The sequence below is a fragment of the Serinus canaria genome, chromosome 7 (assembly GCF_022539315.1).
Source record: "Serinus canaria isolate serCan28SL12 chromosome 7, serCan2020, whole genome shotgun sequence".
In the NCBI taxonomy this organism is placed as follows: Eukaryota; Metazoa; Chordata; class Aves; order Passeriformes; family Fringillidae; genus Serinus; species Serinus canaria.
This window is the reverse complement of record NC_066321.1, coordinates 10,516,602-10,536,231: the sequence shown is the minus strand read 5'-3', so window position 1 is coordinate 10,536,231 and position 19,630 is coordinate 10,516,602. Positions and strand designations below refer to the sequence as shown.

The 19,630-nt window shown below is 42.5% G+C and overlaps 1 protein-coding gene across 1 annotated transcript in view; it reads left to right on the top strand.

Annotated features, from left to right (window-relative positions):
• PDIA5 (protein disulfide isomerase family A member 5) overlaps positions 1-19,630 on the top strand; it is a 100,364-nt gene that overhangs the window by 18,068 nt on the left and 62,666 nt on the right. The window contains exons 4-7 of the mRNA XM_030241784.2: positions 10,244-10,327; positions 11,102-11,147; positions 16,741-16,833; positions 18,074-18,134. Coding sequence (XP_030097644.1) covers positions 10,244-10,327; positions 11,102-11,147; positions 16,741-16,833; positions 18,074-18,134 — 284 coding nt within the window. The remainder of the gene's footprint in view (positions 1-10,243; positions 10,328-11,101; positions 11,148-16,740; positions 16,834-18,073; positions 18,135-19,630) is intronic.

Sequence of the window (19,630 nt, the reverse complement as noted above, 5' to 3'; positions counted from 1 at the left end):
AGGCAGGGTAGCCAGCAATCCCCAGCGTGCTAGGGCTTGGGAAGTGTAGGGCTGGAAATGCCATGTGCCTGCCTTTCCTGTACAGCTGGGCTCACTTGTGCCAAGTGCCATGCTGGAGTGTGACCCCCCTGCATGTGGCACTGTAGATAAGGTCCTCAATTGGGAGAGATCAGTCCTTCCTGCAGGCAGATCCACACCTCCTCCTAGAGATGAAGGGGCAGCTGGAGAATTGCTCCCATTGAAGTGGCCACTGTTTGCTGCTGTGTGCTGAGATACCATGTGTGGCTGTGTACATGGTTAAACGTGAAGCTATTTCAATTGTGAATGAAAGACCCAGCAGTGATGTGACAAAAATATGTTTTATTTTAGCCTTTACATGTTTTAATTAGGAAGTCTTTGCTGAGGCGTTTGACGTTGAATGAATGGTGGTGTGAGAGACAAGAGAATACTGAACTAATTATGCCTGATGAGATGTATGGTATTGGGGATGGAGAACAACATTGAAGGTTGCTAAATCTTCAGTGTTCCAGAGAGATGGAGCAGGCACCTTGGGAGCAAGTGTTCTGGGGCTGGTGTTTGGGGACATGCCGTGTTAATAGGAGCTTGGAGTCACAGCTTCTGTTCCTGACTCTGCTAATGAGTCACTTCTTGTTACTTTGTGCAGTTACAAAAGGTGTATCTGTTTTCCAGGCAACTGGGTAAATATTGCCTGATTCATTAGTCAATGTTTATAAAGAGTGTGGAGAACTTTGAAAGGGAAAATGCTGCAGCAGCATGAATTGGGTGCTCTTTAGGGCATTCAGGTGAAATTGGAATGTAAGAAAGCCCAAGGTTAGGCTATTTATTGAATTATTTTTTAGTTGTAGGCTGATAGAAATTGGGAAGATTGAAGGGCATCATAGGGAATTGAAAGCTTAGAATATCTGCAGAAAAGCACAAAAGGATGGGATGTATTCTATCTCAGAGAGTGTCTGCTCCTAACTGACAGCAGGTTGAGGTTTGTACTGCAGAGCCTCTGCATCCCCCCAGTCTAACAAAACCTCCATTTTCTAAGGCCTGGTACAACTGGAGGTAAGCACTGATGTGGTCATGTAAAAGAGGAGTTTTGTTCAAAACAGAAACTCCTGTCAAATCCTTGTGGTGGCAAGTAAAAAGTACAAAGTGATGTGCTTGGGAACACAGTAAGATGGAATTACCTTTTGAAAGTAAAAAGTGAAAGACAAAGTTGTTGCTGCTTGTATTTAAAGCAGAAAAAGCTCTAGTCTCAGTTTGTGATGTCCTGAGGTGTGGTTTTGAAGAGTAGTATTACATAGTTATTCTCTAGCCTTCTTAAGTGGGTTTTGTGATAGACCACAGTATGGCTAAGGACTTCGAAAATTGTAACTAGTTGGGGTGACATGGAAAGAAAGTAAAATGGCTTTGTTGATGAGAAGAAAATGTGTTTGGCAGGTTACTAAGCACATTATGGTCAGGTGCAGCTTTGAAGAGGTTGAAAGTAGCTCTCTCCATCATCAATATGATTTAGGGAACAGTCCTGCATTTTCCAGGTTTTGAATTGTCTCATGTTTTTATTGACTATAACTCCTACCCAATTGTGGATTGGTATTTTTAAAAAAAAACATTAATTTCTTTGGCTCTGGGTAATTATTCTCTGCTCAAACTTGCATGGTTCCCTTTGCTGTAGGTCCCAAACATAAACAAAGCTGTGTGATTTCCATCTGCTGTCATCGCGCGTGTGCTTGGCTTTAGCACATCAGACTGCTAGGAAGAGGAAATGCCATCTGGTTAAAATGTCTGACTAATTTTTGTTTGGTTTTAGTCCCACTTTTTCTGCTTTTGTGTGTCATTCTTTTAGTCCCTTTTGTGTGTTATGAGCATCATTCTTATAGTCCCCATCCTCAATAATTACTTGTTATTGTAGCAGTCCCATGACACTTAGCATAAAGGTGAGACCATAATTTGGCTGGCAAAGCAGTACATTCAAACCTACACAGCTAAACATGCTGCTTCACAAGAGAGTCAAATTTAAGGAGTATTTGTCTTTTCTGGGGTTTTCCCTAATATCCCTGTTTTTCTGTCTTCTAGATGAGGTTTTCCCAAATTTCTAATTTCCTAATGCTTAGATACAGAAGGGCTTTACCTATCCACAGTCATAAATGAATGTGTTTAATGCCTTGACATATCAGGGAGAAATTTCAGAAATAAGACTGACAGTACAGATGGCGTTAGAGTAATTTTGCTCTCTAGTTTTTACCTTCATCCTGTAAAGCCACTCAGAAGTAGGATTTATTTAGGAGAATAAGTCTACTCATCTTTTGTACTTGTAGCTGAATTTTAAAGCTGATAAAAAGCTTTGAAATTGCAAATAAAACTGACCAGACCTAATAGAGAGAGAAAAAGAAAGAAGGAATGCTGCTCTTGCCCTGGTACAGCACTTTCCATCTAAGCAATTTGTGTTTTCTGGGATTTCTGCATTTTCCTGCAGTAGCCTTGAAGGTGAAGGGCAGCTCAGGAGAGGATGGCTCATAGTGCCAGCCTAGGGAAGGTAGCAGGGGGTCTATTTGCAGCTGGTCCAGGGGAGGTAAAGTAGGTGTCCCTCAGGAATGCTCTGTGAGTGAGTTATACTGCCAGTGTGGTCCTTGTGTGAGTGCCATTTAAAAGGGCAAACTGCATTTACAGCATAGATTTTCGATGCCTTCCTCCTGTCTCTCTCATAACCTGTCTGTCTGGTTAAAGCTCATTCACATTAAAGCCTTTTTATTTTACTGTAAGAGTGACTGTGCAGGAATCTGAAAAAACTCCTTTTTAAGTAAGCTCTCAGTTCCTGACTTATACAATACACCACACTGAATGGGTTTTAATTCAGAAACACAAAGCAATTAATTAAATCCACAGCAGTGGTTGGGGTATGAGCCTGAGCTCATGTCTGTTTCATCCTAAACTTGAATATTCTGTGGGTTTTGCCTAGAGTTGTTCATTAACCAAACCTTCAGTGTTGCTGCTTTTCAGACCAAAATGAAGAGTAAGTGAGCTCAGATTTAATGTAAAAGAAGTCACCTCTATTTTTCTGCACCCAGTAATTCTGTTAAAACATTATCTAGCATCCATCCTCTTCAGGCCCGTGGTGCACCTAAAGGTCATAAATGGGTGTACAAAGGGCTGCAGCATCTGTGTGGCTATGGGTGACACGTTGAAAACTTGCATTTTGGGCTCTTCGATTCCTGTGAACTCAAAGACAGAGTAGTAGTCATCATGTGTCCCAGGTTAGGACTGTGTTCCCCTCTGCCATGGTGTGGGATGAGGGAAGCTGCTGCTTTGCAAAGAATTTGAGTGTTTGGTGGGTTTAGAAGTTCCTACAAAGCCTTTGGTAGCTCTTGTGAATGTGTTTACCTTATTTCTGTGCAGGTATGTGGGCTGCCAAGTGCCTCTTGCTAATTTATATTTCCATGGGAAGTACTGTTTATTATAACTCCTTGACTTTTTGCAGGGGCTGGAGCTTATAATTTTTTCCCTTAATTGTTTTAACTTGACGATATGATGATACGTGTTACCTCTTTGTCTTGGTTTTTCTTCTGCTTTTTGGCTTGCTCTTGCTTGCAGTAAGAAATAATCTCATGGGTTTTAATTTTCAAAAAATACTTTTTAATCTTATTCCTCTAGATCCCTGGCCTCTCTAATTGACTAATGGGCACAGGGAGTCATTTGTATTGGATGACAAGTGGTGCTGGATCTCCACAGCACATGGATTACTCTTTTGCATTCCTGGCACGTTCCAGGGGAGCGTTTGGAGCAGAAGGCTGCAATCATCTGCAAGGTGATTGCAATCCCCCCTTGAAGTGGGGATTTTTGCTGCATTCTAGGGGGTAAAATCAGGCCCTAAATTCACATGAGACTGTCCCATTCATCTGCTAATCCTTATCTTTAATTCTTTCCAGCAGTACATTTTCTGGTTTTGGCTTTCACGCTCCCCCATCCCTTAAAAGACTCAAGCTTTTCATGTGCCGCACTGTTTGCCTGGTTCATTTGTTCTGTGCTGTGGAAACCTGTTGCTATTGTAACTTGTTCTAGAAGATAATTTCCATCAGGAACCCAGAATGGGTGCAAAACATTGCTTTTTTTTCAAGACAAATCTTGTGTTTAAGCTTCCTGTGCTCATTACTTCTGCATCCGTTTCTCCTGGTCCTGTTCCTATTTTGGTGCCTGCAGGTCCTTAAACCCCACGCAGGAGCAGAGTCTCTAAGTGCCTTTCTGCATTGATGGCTGAGTATGGATTTTCTGTTCAAGTAGGTGTAAGCCATTACCATCCAGTTCTTTGGAGAAGTGCAAGCCAGCTTGATGGTTTGAGAAGTGATTTTTTCCCTAGGATTTTTTTGTTTCTGATTTCAGATTGGTCTCGAGAGAGTGATACAGGAAGGTGTGGGATCATTATAGAAGATGAGGAGCCTTACAAATGTGGCATACTGTTAGCAGCATTAGTTGTGGCACTGCTGGCCCAGGATGGGAGGGAGAAGTGAGGATGATGGGGAGGCAGGCAATACCTGCAATCTGAGAAGAGGAGAATTTTGCTAGAATCGATCTGGTTTTGCTTGGTCAGCAGAGTACACAAACTGCTATATTGTAAATAGATCCTACAACACAGTATTTGTTGGAGGGTGGAATTGATAAGACAGAGAGCAAGCTAAAATCTCATATTGTCCCAAACAATGGCTAATGAATTTCCTTTTTTTATTTCAAAACCTTGAAGGAGCACATCTAAGTACAAGTGAGTGTTAATGACTTCTCTTTCAGATTAGGTTTGTAAGTGCTAATGTGTTACATGCTTTTAGGAGGCTTGAGGAAATTTGTGCTGCTAACACTTCTTTTGCTGCTTTTTGGGGTCACAAGCTCAATTAGTTGTTTGGCAGGATCTCAACTCCATGCTTTCCCAGGATGTTCATCAGTCTGGTCTGGAGAGTGTATTCTGTGGAAGGTAGCCAGAGGGTATTGCAGATACTGTGCATTGGGCTGGGAAACCCTGTTTGATAATTCACTTCTGATAGCTGGACTGAAATTGCAGTTGAACTTCCCTGAAGTTAAAACTGGAGTTCTCTGTGATGGTTTTTACTATAACATAAAAGAATGAAAACACCTGAGCAACGGAAACAAGAATGACAGAACCTGCTGGTAACAAGATGACAGCTTTGACTGGTACCTTCCAAAGCTTTTCCAGTGTTGGGAAGCTTGCTTTGTAGGCAGTCTTGCTTCTGCTTTGCTGTATTCCCGTGCTCTTGGAGCCTGCTCTTTCTCCTTACCTGCTCAGTTTTGTCTCTTCCAGCTGTTGGGACAGTGACTGTGTTTGTACAGTCACGGATACAACAGAGCCTCCATTGCATTAGAGTCTACAGACACAAGTGTGATGTAAGGGACTGCTGAAGCATCATTTACATGGATTGTTGAGCCCTGTTTCAGATGGTGAGATGTACAGATAAAAGAGAAAATCTGTTTAGAAACTGTGAGGTCTGTGGGTTCCATGGGGTTACATCATATGCTGATAGAGAAATGAGATAGTTTTTGTACAGGCATATTTACTGACCTGGTTACTTGAATTGGTTCTGTCAGCATTTTTATTAATTACTTTTCTTGTGCCTGGAAGCCCACTAGGTATGGATGAGAAAGAAAGCTGGGTGCACTCTGCATTGAAAAGTGTTAAGGGATGTCAGGGCAGTGGCGTGGAAGTGATGTGGCCACACAGCATGTGCACACTGTGCTGCTACATTGGCAGCTGGAGACGTGAATGTTTTGGGATGGCATTTTTGTAATTGCTGAAGAGGGGATTTGACAGTCATTCCAGATCCTTCCTCTCCACAGATGTGGTTGTGGGCCTTTTTTCCCGCCTTCATGAGAGGCTGATGGGCAGCATTGCATAATAAGGGAAATAATTAGGAAGCTGCAAAAGATGTTATTTGTGCTCATGAAAGAGAATGGTGCTGAGGATGTTTGGTCTTACCATGTTCCTCTGGGACCCAAGTGGACAATATTTGAATTTGCCCCAAGGAAGGGGTTTTGCACTTCCACCTCCATGCACCATTTTTTACTTGGGATCCATCCATCTTGGACTTGTTTTAGATTTAGCAATTATGTGGACTTAACTGCAGCAAAACTCCTGGGTGTTCTTTTGTGTTCCTTCTGTCTAGCTTTTATTTTCTGTTCTTTCTCTCTCCAAATTACCTTGACACATTGCTGCAAAAGTCTTTTTCTGTGTTGCTCCTTCTGCCACTGGGGACTGCCATCAGTGTTTCTCCCTGCTTCTCCATCCTTATGGCCATGAGTGTCCAGACCTGTGGGCAGTCCTGGACAGGCAGAGCATCTTGTGCCACTCCTACAGAAGGGCTGTGACACGTCCTCTTCAGGAGCTGGTTGCACTGGTGCTGAGCCAAAAGAGGCCAGATCTCCTTCAGGAGTCCCTTGCCAGCCTCCTGCCCTGGTAACAGCTGGCTGCCTGTGCTAAGGGTTATTCATGCATGCTAATGCTGACAAGGGACCCCAGAGATTTACAGGGAGTGCTCCAGATGGGCTTCCTGCCAGCTCCATCATAACCCCCAGTGACAGAAATGTGTCCTGGTGGAGGACATAGGGACGGGAATGGAGAGGGGTGAAGTGTGCACACGATCTTTGCAGTGCAAGCTACCTTTGTTGTTATTTACCCTTCTTGCTTAGGTCAGCTTGGATTGCTCATTTCATTTTTCTTTTTACCAAGCTGTCGTATGTCTTCACTTCTCTAGCAAAGGCACATTCTGAAGCCCTGGTTTGGTTTTGTGGAAGGGGAAGAGTAGAGAACATGCCTGTGGGAGTAGAAGGAAGCTGTGCCATTGTACTACTTAAGGTTTGACCTTAATACCACATAGCTAGCTGCTGGTTAGGTCCTTGTGGTATTGCAGGTAGGTTGATGTTTTGGATGATTTTCCAGGGAGATAATGCTGGATCATTGTAGCACAGCCTGCAAGGGTCCTTCGGCAGTAGCACAGCAGGGACCTGCCAGGCTTCAAATTGCTCTGGACAGAAATGGCAAGAGGCAGCCAAGGATGGCTGCTGGGGACACATTACTGACCTCATCCTCACACCAGTATTTCCTGAGCCTGGTGTCTTTGTCTGGAGTGGCTTGGCCTGGGCTGGTAGAGCGCTTATTTTGGGGGTAGTTTCTAGCTTCTTAGGTTGTGGTTTGTTGGGTGTTTTTTTTTTTGTTTTTTTTCTCTTTATTTCCTGTTTTGGTTGCTTTTTTTTTTTCTTTTAGTCATTATAACAAACTCTTACACTGCCTCTTCAAGTGATATAATTAAATTGCAAGAACCGGAGTCCTAATTACCCTCTCCCATGTGAGAGTTGAGGAGCTCATCTTCAGAGAGAGGCTGTTGGCTGAGATTCAAAAGAGACAAATCTCAAAGCCGGCTGCATCTGTGTTGATATTTACTCTTATTAAGAATAATGGTCATTACCAAGTGATATCAGAGCAGGTTGCTCTTTGCCGGTTATTTTTGTCTCTCTGTAAGTGAACGCAGAGGGAGAAGCAGAGGGGTCCATCTCTGCCATTTCTGTACATCTCCTTTTCTGCTTTTTACGAATAATTGTTAGCATAGCATCTGAGCTGGTGGGTCTGGCATGTGCAGAAATCTGCACTGATGCATGAAAAAATTACTGATACATATTTAGATGTTTCCTATTCTTGGAATTTGCTCCTCTTCTATCCCGTGCATCAGTGCAGATAGCTTGCATAAACAGGCTTAATTCTCAATGCAGTGGTGCAGAGAATCTGCCCACTAAATGGTAGGAGACATACTAGAGCAAGCTGCTGCTTTCTTTCCTGTGATAATGGCTGTGCATTCAGGCAGCTGTGTGAATCTCTGCAAATGGAGAAATCCTGAAAGCAGGGCACACTTAGATCCAGTGAAATAGCTATTCTTATCTTTCCCTTTTTTTTTTTTAAATAGAATGTCATGCAAACAAAAAATGAATTGCTAGGAGTTGAAGTGGTAGGAGTTGCTAGTTGCATACCCACAGGTATAGATCAGTAATAATACTTTGTAGTTTTTTCCCACTATAAACCTTTCAGAATATTAGTATCCATTCAGATCTCTAAATGACACGTAAGGGAAAATTACACTCTTTTCCACATGGTTAGTTGTTGCACCAAATAGATGGTAGAACAGGCACAGGGTTCTCTTGATACCCAGTTTTTAGTCCTCTGCTTATGCCAGAACAATTGTCTGCACATGTTGGGTTTTCACAGACCCTGTTGCTGAGGTTTCATCATTACACTTGTTGACATCGAGCACCTAACATTTGTCTTGGCAAAGCTGAGATAGCCACAGGTACACCTGCATGCTGGAAACATTTGGGAGTGTCTGGAAGAGCATTTACAAATGTTGACCGTTGTGTGAGCTGACTGTAGTTAACTGATTGTCACTCAGCTGCAGCAGGGCCACAAGACCTTCTCTGTGCCTCTGAATCTGTACGGGGTAAGACAGTGGGATGATCTGGTGTCTTCTCTGGAGATTCCTTGACCTTCGAGTCATTTAGGTTTAGACCATTGGAGAACTGCAGGGGAGAGAAGACAGAATGTTTCTAACCCTTGGATTTGACGTTGCTGCAGGCTTTTTGTATGAACTCCATGTGGCAAAGGTGGTGTTTTGGCGTAACTCCAAATCCAGGGCATTTGTTCCATAGTGTAGTTTTGTTGCAAGGAGATGTGTCCTCATTATTCAGTTCTCCAGCTCAGATCTCCAGCCTCACAGAGAAGCAAAGAAATGTTTATGGGTTACAGTGATGTGAAAATGCAAAACTGACATGAATTCAGTAAGACTCTTCAGATAAATACACTTCTGTTCAATTGAGATTACAAGTGCTCCTTCCTGGCGTGGTAGCTGTGTGCTTTGTGAGGTCCTTAAAATGCTCATTTCTGTCTTCAGCATAGTAATCTGATTTTGCTGCATGTGTCCATGGCACGTTCCTCCTTATTTCCAGAAGCATTTGGAAGTTTCCACTAAGGGGCATTCTCACTTGCAGCTCACTGTGAATTTGGTGTTTGTTGTACTTCACACTTGCAGAAAGGCAGCTGGAGAAGATTGGGAGAATTAGCACCAGAGCTGGCAGCACACTTAATTTGGTGGGGCTCTTGCAAGCCTTGCATCTTGTTGTCTCTAATCAGTTTAAACTTGATGGGTTTTCAGTGTTTTCATTTTCTAAATTGATTTATCTGTGTAAAAGGTACAAGTTGTCCTCTGCTGGGAACAAGTTTCCAAGCTGTTTAATCTTGCTGTTTGTCAATGCAGAGAACAGCCTTGACAACGTGAATCATCCTCTTTTCTGTTTTGCTCATCTCCCCAGATCTTTGACCAACTTCCTATTCACTTCTGCTTGAAGTCTCCTTATGGCTTCACTACTGCACTGTTTAGGAGAGCTGCTAGGCCATGAAGACCCTTTCTTTACCTGCCCACTGAAACAAATGTATATTTGCAGCTCTCTCCCATGACACTTCTCTCTTCTTCAAGCCTAATCTGGTGGTGGAAGCAAGTCAATCTCATTCAATTTGAAGATCCCCTCCAGCCGGTCTGTCTGCTGATAACCTCCCTCCTCCTTTAAGAGCTGGTTTTGCCTCTGCTTTCCAGGTGTGGCTCTGGGACACATCTTTCATTCCTAGAATGAACGGGGTTGCTGGGCTTGGGGCTCCAGAATTTCAACTGGTTTTTGTTTCCTGCAGGAGCTTTTTAAGGCTAAATGCTTGTGATCTGGACTTGGACATACCATGAACATGGGGGTTTTTGGCTTTCTGTTATCTTCTGCCAAATGTAAAAGCTGACCTGCTCCTTCCTTTTGAATCTTTTAACAAACAGTGCTCTTTGACCACCGCTCTAACAGTAGCATGGTTTTACTGAAATTTGGCTTCTTAAATTTTATATTAATCTCATAGACAGAAGATCTGATGAGGTCCTTGGACATGCTGAAATGAGCTGCTTCTCTACTGGTTAGGGCTTGGCTTTGGAATGTAAATTTAACACAGTTCACTGTGTCCTGACCAAGCAAACAGAGAAATTAAATTGACTAATGGAGCTTTTCACAATGCTTGTCCCACAAACTTAGCTAAACAGCTTCCAAATTACTGTTAGTTTGGATTAATTGCTGATTGCTGACCACAGCAATGAGTTCTCAGGACTAAATGCATTTGATTTACTTTTTTGGTAACCTTTCTTCCAATATCTGTTTTTTGCAGTGATACTGAAAGCCGAAAATTATGCAAGAAGATGAAGGTAGATCCTAATTCAAAGGAGAAGGGAGTGGATTTACTCCATTATAAGTGAGTGCTGGGCTGGAATTTGTAGTTCATATTTGTTGATGCCCCCATTAAGAGTGTTTATTCTTTGTTCAGCCCCATGCTGCTGCAGCAATAAGATGACTAATTTTTTATCCTATGAAATTACTTGCTGTTTCTTCAGTTTGCAAGCATGTGTTGTGACAGAAGTTGAGTTAAATTTATTGTGCTTTTGAACAGAGAACACTGAAAGCACAAGTGGGGTCAGGGAGAGATGTCCAATGGGCTAAAACTGCCCAATGTGTGGGGCTGATACCTGAGATTTGAGTTATCTTGCTTTCTGTCACTTGCCTGCTGGCATGTGCCTTGGACAAGTTGCTTCACCTCTCTCTGCCTTTCTGACTTGAGATAGTCCTTCATAATGTGAGCGGAGAAAGGCAAGTGTTCTGAAATGGCAAGATATTTTTCTTCCTGAAAATAATAGGAGTGGGAGTGCTGTCAGGTACACCAAGCAGCTGCATCTCCATCTCCAAAGATCATGCCTTAGTAAATAATCTTGTTAAAGTGTCAGGGAGGAAGTTGTTTACTGGGAAACTGTTTTCTTTACACTGGGTTTGCACCCTCCCTTTTTCCTTCCTCTCCTTCCTCCCCACTCCCCCACTTAAACTACTGTACCGTAAATTCTACTTCGTTCTGTGGCTTCAGCAGGATGATGTTATTCTGGTCAGTGAGAAGTCAGGAAGAGCAGCTGTATGAATTCTGATGAATTCCAGTAATGTTACTGTAAGTTAACACTGTTCCCCACTCCTCATTTAACAGGGACGGTGCATTTCATACTGTGTATAACAGAGCGGTCACATTGAAGGTAAATTCAAATATTCCATTGTTATTCTTTTGGTTTTGATAGATGTGGGTGAGGCATTTGTGGATTAAAAACTGGTTTTGATATTTTTTCATGTTGAATGTATGAAAGGGAGGGGATTAATCTTCATAAACAGTGGTCAGAATGGCCTAAAGGTTTTTGAGTGCATACATGTCTGTCAACCACAGATCCAGGAAAATTGTTTATTATTCAAAAGATTGACCCTATGTTGAACTGGAAGGTAAATTGTAAGTTAGTTTGCTTACATGCTGGTAACAAAAAAGGATTTTCTTGCTTTGATTACAAGGTGCTCTTTGTGGTAGTATAACTAAAAGCATTAGCTGATACTGTGTTTTGATAAGGACTTCTCTGAGGTTCTTAGATTGTGTGTTTATAAACTTTAAAGAGAGCTGAGTGGCCTTATCTTTTATCAGATTATAGAACCACAGTTCCTATGAAAGTGCTTTGAGTGCATCAGGTATAAAATGACCTTTCTTCTTTTTTTGCAAATCTTGACATAAAGCAACAGAAGGCAACGTTCTGTGGGCAAGGGAGGAGAGAAGGCATGAGGCATGTTACAAATTTGTAGATCCAGATGATTGTGGGAATGGTGGACTGAAACTACAGTGAGCAGGTCAGAAGTGTGCAGCTTTCCTTTGCAAAGCCTTGCTGAAGTGCTGGGAGTATCCTAAAGTGAGGAGCTCAGCAATGACTTGGCTTCCAGAAATCCTCTGTCCAGCTCTGATGGTCAGTTCCTGTTTCTTCTGCAGCAAACCTGGGCTCTGCCCAGTCATTGGTCTTTCAAAGGCTTAGTGACATCACCCCAGGTTGATATAATTCCATGTACTTCCCCTTTCTGGCTTGTTCAGGTCAATGCCCTGGGATGGAGGAAAACCTATGTGAGATGCTCTGTGAACCTGAGTCTGCCAGAGTGGCTGTTCCTAAGTGCACTTGCTCTGGACCTTGCTTTTACAGCCAGAGTTGGAGAGTATGTGATGGGAGACTGTCTTGGAAGTGTGCCCTGACTTGAATTAATTCAGTCTTCACCTGAGGTTGTGATGCAGGATTTGTCTGAGGTGGGAAGGGTAAGGCCGTGTATCTTCCCATCTCCTGCAGCAGAAATCCTGCCTGGCATTAGTCAGCAGCTGCCTAAACCAGCTTCTGTGCTTAGTGAGGAATTGCAGCTGGTGATTGGTTTTTTCCTTCATCGTGGGTGATGGGTTAAGGGAGACTTGCTAGTTGCCTAAATTTAGGTAATTTGAACGATAGATGATGCATCTCTCCTGCCCTTCATAAAGTGCTGCAACCAGGAATTAGTGCTGTGACTCTTCCCTACAGATCAGAGGAAGTGGAAAGCACCTGCAGTGCTCCAGGGAGCATTGGGCTGAGAGGCAATCACAGCACAACAGGAACCAGATTGTTTATTCCTTCAGCTGTTTTCTCAGGAGCATTTCACCCTTCCCTTTTGCCCTGCCTGCTGGGAAGTAGAAAGCAGCATCCCATGGACAGGGGTGTGGGATTCCATTGGAGGTGGAAGAGGGATTTTGAAGCTCCCTCACTCTAGGGGCTGGAGTCTTTCTCAATTAAACTGCCCCTGTGAAACCAGCCACTAATTATTTACAGGTTGGGCAGTGGATCAGATCTGGACAGTGATCAAATAATTCAATTGTTTGCTTGTTCTGCTGCTCACAGCTGCCTGGATATTTTCTGTATTTCTCCCTCTGTTCCATTTCTCCCTGTCTTCTTCTGTTAGGCCAGTGACCTTTGTTTCTCTCTCTCAGCTGTGTTTGTCAGGAGTCTCCCAGTACACACAAACACAGAGCAGCAGAGCAACACAATTACATGGGGTATCATACTCATTTTATAGACAGGTGGACACACTGAAGAACAGAGATTAAAGGATTTGTTTCACATCATTCAGCAAACTTGTGGCAATAAAACTTGGATCTTCTTTCCAGACATCCAGTAGACATACTAATATATGTATGACATTTTGGACAATGATGGACACAGTTCTGAAGAACTGCAAAAGGATTCTTCTGGAGTGATCAGCAATTTCATAGATGTGGCTGATCCAGCTGATAGTGTACTCAGGCTTTTAGAAAAGCTTTTAATTTCTTAAAGTAACAAAATCCTTTTGTAATTAGCAGAGATGCCCTTGTGGTTTCACTGTTATTAAAATGAGGAGTAAAGGAGAGGTCAGTCAGTGTTCACAGCAGGGGGAAGTTACTTGTCAGTCAGAACCTCCTGCTGCTGAGACCTCTGTTAAGATCTGAGCAGTTTGAGGTATCTAGGAAAGGGAGATGGAGGGCAGGAGAACAAAATTCAGTGATGCAAAATTATAAAGAATAGTTTCAAAAACGTATTTCCAATTCTTTGCAGAAGGGCTTAGGTTCTCACAATACTAAAAAGGACAGCTGGAGGAAATTCCAATAGAATTTGATATTTCTGTAATTGTGAGTAGCTTTAAAAAGGAAGCAATTACTTCTTTTTTTCTCCAAATTTGAGGGCAAACAGTGGCATTTTGGGATAGTTGATTTGAAACAAATAACTGCAATGTTAAAAAAAAATAATTGAAACTTGTAGCTACACATTGTGAAAGCCAAGAACTTAGGAGTCTGAAAAACAGTTTTAGATAGTCATAACAGATAGGTTCATTGGTAGTTAGAAAGCACAGAGGCCCACATACAACAGCTGGTGTAGAGTCCATAAACTTAGTTTCTTTTTGGCAGAAATTGAAAGCATGTGCCAGTGTAAGCTATATAAGAACCATAAGTACTAGTCTATCTTTTCCTTAAGTAGCTGTAGTCATCTGCTGTTGAAGACCTAAGCTTAGGTCAGTCTTTGATCTTACCTGGAATGTCTGGTCACATGTTGCTTGTGCCACATGATGTATAATTCTCAAGAGAGCCACAATGCCAGTATCCAGCTGTGTTTATTACATGATGAAGCCTTTTCTGGAGTATAAAGTAGAAGGAGAGTTTTACCCTTCTTCTAAAATGGAGAGAACTCACTGAAGTACAAATCTGATTAGTACTAGCAAGGGGAATAGACTAACTCAATAAATTGGTCCTGCTCTAAACCCTGAATCCTTTTCAAGTTGGCTGTTGTAAGGAGTGTATGTGTGAAGTTTAGGCAGGTCTAGTTATTAGCATCCTTACTGCATGATACTTCATAGGAGTGAAAAGCACAAGGATGTGTTTGTGTATATTTTTTTTCAGGTTAAAACCTAGGTCCATGTATATGATTATGGATCAGCTTTCCTGTTAAAACTTGCTTGTTTTTAGCAGCATGTGCTGGATGAAGCATGTCCTGTACTCTGCTGAATGGAGATTTAAGGTTCAAAGCTGGCACAGCTGGTTACAGCCCATGGTGTTTCTGTCCGTGCCATGGGGTCAAAACAGGTCCTGACCGTGGCACGGCAGGACTGGAGAGGAGCTGGTTCTGCAACACCAGGGGTGCTGTGCCCTGGACCTTGCTGTGGCCTCTAACACAGCAGCCTGGGCACCACTGCTTTCTGTGATTAGAGAATGCTGTGGATTGTTTGGGTGCTGTTCTTCCCTGTTTAAAGCAAGAGGGGAAGTTCTCTTCACTGCATGAAGAATTGAGGGCAAGGCAATGTACTGCCTGCTCCTGCCAGAAGACATTACACATCTAATTTTTTTCTGTCTTGGCTGAGAGGGAGAGGCTGGATGAATTAAATCTCTTCAATCCCCCATCCGCTAACCACATCTGTTTCTACATGACTGAATTTGGCATGCAGGAATTCTTGAAACTAGCAGAGTCAATTACACTCATTACCTGTTCAAAATGTTCACCCCTCTCTCCTCCTCTCCAGTGTATAGTTGAGGTCTGTGCGTGCTGAGGGTGAGCAGAACTTGATGCAGCTGTCCTAAAGGTAGAACATCTCTGCTGTTTTGTCCTCATCTTTGCTTTCCCCATGTATTATTAGTTTTAGGATGTCATTTGGGATGTTAATGCCTCTAAGTCTACAGCTTTTTACATTGTAACTCCATTGTAAATTACTTGATTTTTTATATTTTTTTCCTAACTAGCTCCTGTCCCTGATAATGCCACTGTAAAATAAATTTCTTCTGGAGTTGTTTGTCATCCTCACCCATTAGATCCTTTTTACTCTGTACATTATGTTTTTTGGTTGCTGTCTGGTGACTGATACATGCTGTCTCTTGTGATAAGACAAATCTTTTCAATATTAGCTGTGCAAGCAGACAGAAACATAAATGCAAGAAATGAATCCTGCTGTAAGCTCTGAATCCTCCCAAGCCTTACATTACCAACAGAGAGGCAGGAAAATGAGCTGAACTCTCCTCTCTGTTGATAAGTTGCTGGGATGTTGTAGCACAGCAGCCCCACCAAAGGCAGACAGGCAGCAGAAATGTCTCTGAGACCGTTCCAATGATGGGACGTGTCACCAGGTGTGCTGCCAGCTCCTGAGAAAGGCTTTTAGATAAGTAGTCTTGGTGTATGTAGGTATAGCTCAGTGCTGTGGCAGCTTCATCCACTCACACTCACACTGAAGGAAGCTCCTCAGGGACCTCACAATGTTACTGGTGTAGCAGAGATCCTGTATGGGAACAGAAACAAACCTACAAGCAATGCCATAGAGAAAGCAGTGGGGCATTCTGAGTGGTGAATGGACACGGAATACCAGGTATTATGTTTCCTAGAGCACAGACATCTGAGGATAAAAGTGATCAAACTTGTGTTTGCATGTACAGCTGGAAACAGGGAGTAGTGTGACTGCCAGAATCCATGGAGAGTATCTCACTGATTTAGAAGGGCTGGGGTTTCCTTCAGGCTGGGATTGAAGTCAGAACTATCAGAGTATATTTCCTTTTGGTAGAGACAGTATATCTGTGGTGTGCTGAAAGGGATTTCTGGTTGCATGTCAGTCAGGTAAAGCAGTTACAAAGTGCATGTATGCAGGTGTACTCGATTTGTTGAATGTGGGAACTGCAGAATCCTATTTCCCAGTTCTCCTGTCACATTTGTTTCTTATTCTCATACTTGAAATTGCATTCAGTGGATTTTTTAGGTAGGTGGGTTACACAGGGAACTGTTGGTGGATTATTCTTCGTTTGACCAAATGAGCAGTTTGATCTATAAGTGTGTTCATTTGCTTTTGCTCACAGCAAGTATCAGTGTGCCTTCCAGCTATTCCTGTTACTCAGATACTGTGAAGGGCGTGGGAGCCTGACCTCTGCATAAAGAGAAGTCTTTCCTGCTAACCCAGGGACTCTCTGTGGAAGGTCTAATACCATTGAAAGAGCTCTCTGAAGGATCCTTGAAACTAGTGTCTGTGTGCTGGTCCACTTCCACAGTTTTCCCCAGTTTTATAGTGGGAGTGGGAACTGCTAAGTTGGAATACCAGTTATGATGAAGGTACACACCCACGGATCACTTGGTTCTGCAACAGGAGATTTGTGCTAATCTGCATTAGAGCAGATGAATATATGAGCAGAAAAGCAAAGGCATTAATTGGATGGGGTTTACATCACAGCATGGATTTGAGATTGGATGTCTCATGATTTCCATTCACGTTTCTCTAAAAGATCTCCCCCCCTGTTTGTTACAGTCTATGGTGGCCTTTCTCAAGGATCCAGAAGGTGCTCCACTGTGGGAGGAAGATCCTGAAGCCAAAGATATTGTGCATGTTGACAGTGAAAAGGTACATTAGCTGGATAGATGTCCTGTTGTTTTATAACTATATGGGATGGAGTGTGTATGTTTGTATTAATTCTTAGTGAAACACCATTATTTTGTATCTTTGGGAGGGAAATGTAAAGAACCCAGCCTGTTTGAAGTGATTTGACAAATTTTGTGGGTTGTGATGGCTGTAAAGTCCTGTGTTTCCTGTCCTCCTCTGCCCTGCATGTGGTCATTACCTCAGTCTGCCAGCTACACAGCAAGAGTCAGAGCTTGTGGCACAGCCCTCTTAGTCTCAGGGAACTGGAGCAGCTTTCAGGGTGCAGTCACTGCAGAATGCAAGTAGGAGGTGAAATGCTGCTCTTCAAACTGCAGGTTGTCATTAAACCTTGGGTTCCCTCATGTGCCTGAGGTTAGGGAGTGTGAAGCAGGAGGAAAGGGGATCCAGATCTTGAGGGATTTCACTTGGTACAGGAACTGTCCTCTAAGTAGGAAAGCAGTGAATGTGATGAAACTTCCTTAAAAAGCCAGTGCCACCACAGTTACTCATTAAGTTTTTTCTAATATAATCAGCTTGGTCTTTTATATTAGTTTTCTAGTCTATAGATTTTTTAAACTTTAATTGATTGGACTCTAGCTGGTATTTTGTAAAGGGCTTTTTCAATTTTCTGGCTTTCATTTTTAATATTAGAAATGGTTATTCTGACATTCAGTTTTTGTAGGAAGATTAATTTTTAATGTTCACCCTCTGTACTCTATTACAAGGCTTCCAGGGGTTGCATTCAATTTGAAAACTTCATCTAGTTTTTCTATCATGGTGGTACTGAAAAATCCTTTTCACATGGCATCTCATAGGTTTGGCAAGGTTTCACAGTGTGAAAAGTGAACTTGTTTTGTTATTATTGAGTCTGACTTCTTGAATTGCAATATGGATTTTGGATGTGACAGCGAAGAGAAGAGTTTCCAGGTAGAGATTCTGCAGTGAGAGTGAACTAAACCATGGAACTTCCACATATTAGCAGTGGAGATATTGCTCTAGGACATTCAGCAGATAGCTGAATGTATAATAAATTTTGTCATTTTCTTTCAAGTTAAAATTGAGCAAGGGAAAAAAAAATTAGTCCTGTCTGTTAAGAAAGATGAGCCCTTTTCCCTCAGATAAATGAGCCTGTGTTCTATGAATACATATATTGTTTTTTTTAAGTTGTAGTACGGTGTCTGAGTATAAGTGTGTTTTTTATTTTCCTTGTTTCATTCATTAGGAATTGAGAAGGCTTCTGAAGAAGGAAGACAAGCCCCTACTGATGATGTTCTATGCCCCATGTAAGCAGCCCAGCATGTCCTGTCACCTCTTTCCCCCTTCTCCACTTAGAGATGTCCATGTCTGACTAAAGCTTCATCTGTGCTTCACAAATAATACCATCTTGTGCCACCTTTATCATTCAGCTCATTGTGTTGTTCTGCCTGTTTGTCCTCAGTTTTTCCCTGATAGTCCATCACTTCTATCCCAATCTTGTCTCTTTCTCTTGTGATGATGGTTCTTGCTCAATGTTCTTTTAAGCAGCCGCTTTCTGTAATTTTGTTACCTGTTGTCCTTTCTAGATTTGTGCTGCACAGAACAGAAACTCTGTGTTCTGCAGGCAGAGGGAACATCAGGAGCAGGACTGTTGTTCCTGCTCCATCCCAGAGGCACCCTGAATGTTCCTGCCCACATGGGCAGGAGTTACTCAAATGCCAGGAAGAGGAGAGCACACTGGAGTCTCTGTTTCTTTTTGTGACCTTGACCTTGTATTGCTGCTATCTTGTCATTGCATTGGCTACTTGTTCCTTTATGTTCTAGACTTAAAGCTGCCTTTTTGTGTTTCCTGGTGACTGTTGTGTGAGAGGCTTTCCAGCTCTTCTAAGCAAGATTGTTTTGCACTTGAGTTGTTGCTAAGTTCAGGAAGCAGGGAAGCCATGAGAAGAGAATAAATGTGTGACCTAAAATAGGAAAGCCTCCCAGCAGTGCCCTGATGGGGAAGTTGATGTTCGGTACCACAAGCAATTTACTGTCTGATTCTCTTTAAAACTTGTGTCCCATGGCAGCATTATCTGGTGTTTCTCAGAGGATCTTCTCTTGTACTGACTGCCTGAAACACCAGTTTACCTTTTTATTCTCATCTGAGCGCTGCCAAGATGGCTAAAATTGCCCAAGACTTAGTTTGATTTTTCTTTAAATGAAATCACTTGTGGCTCTGTGCCTTTGGACTCTGCAGTGGTCCTCTGTGGGCTGCTGTGGTGAGTGGCTGTTCCCAGTAGCTGCAGCCTTGGATCAGCGGGGGATGCTACGGCTGCTCTGCTGTAAATCGTCCCTTCGGGGAGAGCTGGGCTGCACAGTGCTTTCACAGTTTACCTCTGTCAGGAGTAATTGTTTTCCACAACTCAGGCTCTTTGTGAAATGTGCCTTATCTAACCCTTCGTTCTCTTTGAACCGTTCCCCCAGAAACCTCCTCCTTCCAGTTTCTCTTCTTTGAAGTGGCAAAACACCTGCTAGTTTTCAGTGCTGTAATACTTGTGCTGCTTTCCAAACTGCTGTGAAGGAAGTCTACTTGTGAGGGTTTTTTTTTTCCTCTGATTTATCAGTTTGTTACTCCCTCATCTTTTATTTAACACACGAGACTTTCTGAATTGGTTGTTGTCCAAATTTTTTCTTGCTCCTTTTACTGGAGACAGAATACATCCAGCAGTTACGATAAAATATGGCCTTTGAGCAGCTGAAATTATTGGTTACATACAGGTATTACCTTTCATATCTGGGAGCAGCACATCAAGACTGGTCA